Source organism: Mesitornis unicolor, unplaced genomic scaffold, assembly GCF_000695765.1.
Source record: "Mesitornis unicolor isolate BGI_N332 unplaced genomic scaffold, ASM69576v1 scaffold28627, whole genome shotgun sequence".
Classification (NCBI taxonomy): Eukaryota; Metazoa; Chordata; class Aves; order Mesitornithiformes; family Mesitornithidae; genus Mesitornis; species Mesitornis unicolor.
This window is the reverse complement of record NW_010196223.1, coordinates 9,674-11,801: the sequence shown is the minus strand read 5'-3', so window position 1 is coordinate 11,801 and position 2,128 is coordinate 9,674. Positions and strand designations below refer to the sequence as shown.

At 41.4% G+C, this 2,128-nt stretch overlaps 1 protein-coding gene across 1 annotated transcript in view; it reads left to right on the top strand.

Annotated features, from left to right (window-relative positions):
• Positions 1-442: 442 nt before the first annotated feature.
• Positions 443-2,128, top strand: part of EMC8 (ER membrane protein complex subunit 8) — a gene marked incomplete at its 5' end in the record, with an annotated part of 2,873 nt that continues 1,187 nt past the window's right edge. Inside the window, 2 exons of the mRNA XM_010188398.1 lie at positions 443-519; positions 1,939-2,008. Of these exons, the coding sequence (XP_010186700.1) occupies positions 443-519; positions 1,939-2,008 (147 nt within the window). The remainder of the gene's footprint in view (positions 520-1,938; positions 2,009-2,128) is intronic.

Sequence of the window (2,128 nt, the reverse complement as noted above, 5' to 3'; positions counted from 1 at the left end):
CTTTTCCAACCGAGCGATTCTGTGATTGATTCTGTGAAATGTTACACTAGAAATAAAGTCAGCGAGCTGTCTGTGAAATGACAGTGCAGGCACACATCCCCATGGTGAACGTTTTCAAATGTTTCTTTCCTAGTCCTGTCATTCGGATTTAGGCCAGGCTTTGACTGAGGTAACTTCTTGCTCCATTTGGTTAATGGTTTCCATCGTTCTTCAAACATTCAATTTGATTTCTCTGTTCCAGTTAAATTAGCCAAACTCTGTGTGTCAGTACGCACATAAATACGTATAAACGTCTGTATTTGAAGAAGCAATTGGTAAAGGTATCGTAATGCTTCACTTGCTGTTTTATTTGCAGGACAGTCCCGGGATTTCCTTAGTTCTGTGGGGTTTTTTCTTCTTTTTTTTTTATTCCTGGGCTTAATTGTTCCGATTGCTTTTTCAGATTGACTCTTGGTGCAAAGAGAATAGCTACGTGATAGCTGGATATTACCAGGCAAATGAACGCGTGAAAGATGCCAGGTGTGTTGGTGCAATGTTTCCTTCTGTTTGCTCTTTTATGTTGTACTTTGGACTCTGCCAACAAAAATCATCGCCATAAATCGTGCGCGTTGATTAACTTTGACAACTGTCATCTGGTTTCACATTGTCTTCAGGGGGCTGGTGGGTACGGCCTTTGTTCAGGTGCAGAAACCCCAGGCTTTCCAGAATCCCTCCTCTTTAGTGGGTACTATAAAAGGCCGGTATTTGAACGCCTGCCAGCCAGTTTTAATTACAGTTGTCAGGGAAATAGCCAAAACTTGCAGGCGTGTTTGCTTGTGCAGTTCATATCTTGTAAACTCTTGGAAAGTCCTTCAGAGGTGACCTAATTCTTCCTCAATTTCTTAATTGCCTCCGCGTTTTACTGAGGCATTTTTTTACGTGGTAAAGGAACACTCACGGTGTGGAAGATGATGTCAGTCAAGCAGTGGTGTCTCTCACCACTTATTTTCCCCAGGATTAGTCATTTTTTTCCCCCTGTTAGTTAACTCGAATTACTCAATAAGCAATAAGGGGGCCTTCCTGGGAAGCCACAGTATAGTTTTAGATATGTACATCAAATATTTTCCCCTGTATCTAGTAGACAAATCCAGTATCAGGATTAATAAGAGTACATCATACTTGCATTTAAAATAAATATGAACAGCTTCTTTAAAGTATTATGCTATGTTCCAGATTTGTTATCGTATATCCTTCAGTCTGAAGTATTTTTTAAGTAATACTTGGGACTGCTAACATGTATGTAACAAGGACAAGAGCATCCTTCCCTTACAAGGGAAGTAAATCTGCTGGAGACATGTTAAAGAACATACAGCTTGTCTATTGTATTTGAGGTTTGGAAAACTAGGACAGGCTTGGGGTTTTTAAAATTCAAATTTAATTTCTGAAGATCGCTGACACCGCGCAGAGATTGTCATCTTTGAAACAAGGATATGGTTTAGTGGGTAGACAGGAACGGTTGGACGTGATGATCTCAGAGGTCTTTTCGAACCGAGCGATTCTGTGATCTGATTTTCGTAGAGAAGCTGGGCAGTGAGTGGGTTCCAGTGCAGACTGGGGAGGAAACTTGGTTTCTTTTTTTAAACGACTTAAAGGGCAAAGGTGGCTGCGGTCTTTGGTCTGGTTGGAGAAGGTAGGAAACCACAAAACTCTGATTCCACGTAGCCTGCAGTGAGCATTTTGCCGTTCAAAAACCCATTGCCTGAGCGTAGCTGAGGTCCAGATCGTGCTGAATAGGGGAGCTGGGGCTTTCTTGGCCTTCTGACTTCAATCAGTTTGATATCTTGTTCCTGTTTGTAAGCACGCAGTGTAATTTTCACATCTCTTTAAGCATATTGCCTGCTGATTTCGGCTGAAATGTCATGGTTCAAATAACACAGTTACTTTTACCTTCTGCTGCAGTCCAAACCAGGTTGCGGAAAAGGTGGCCTCCAGAATTGCAGAGGGCTTTAACGATACAGCGCTCATAATGGTAAACTACTTCTTTTTCTCCCCCTCTGTTTCTGTATTGTTAATGTTACAACCGTGGAGTTGGACCAGCCATTTAAATGCTATTTTCTGGATCCTTTAATAGGAAAGTAACTGATTTTCT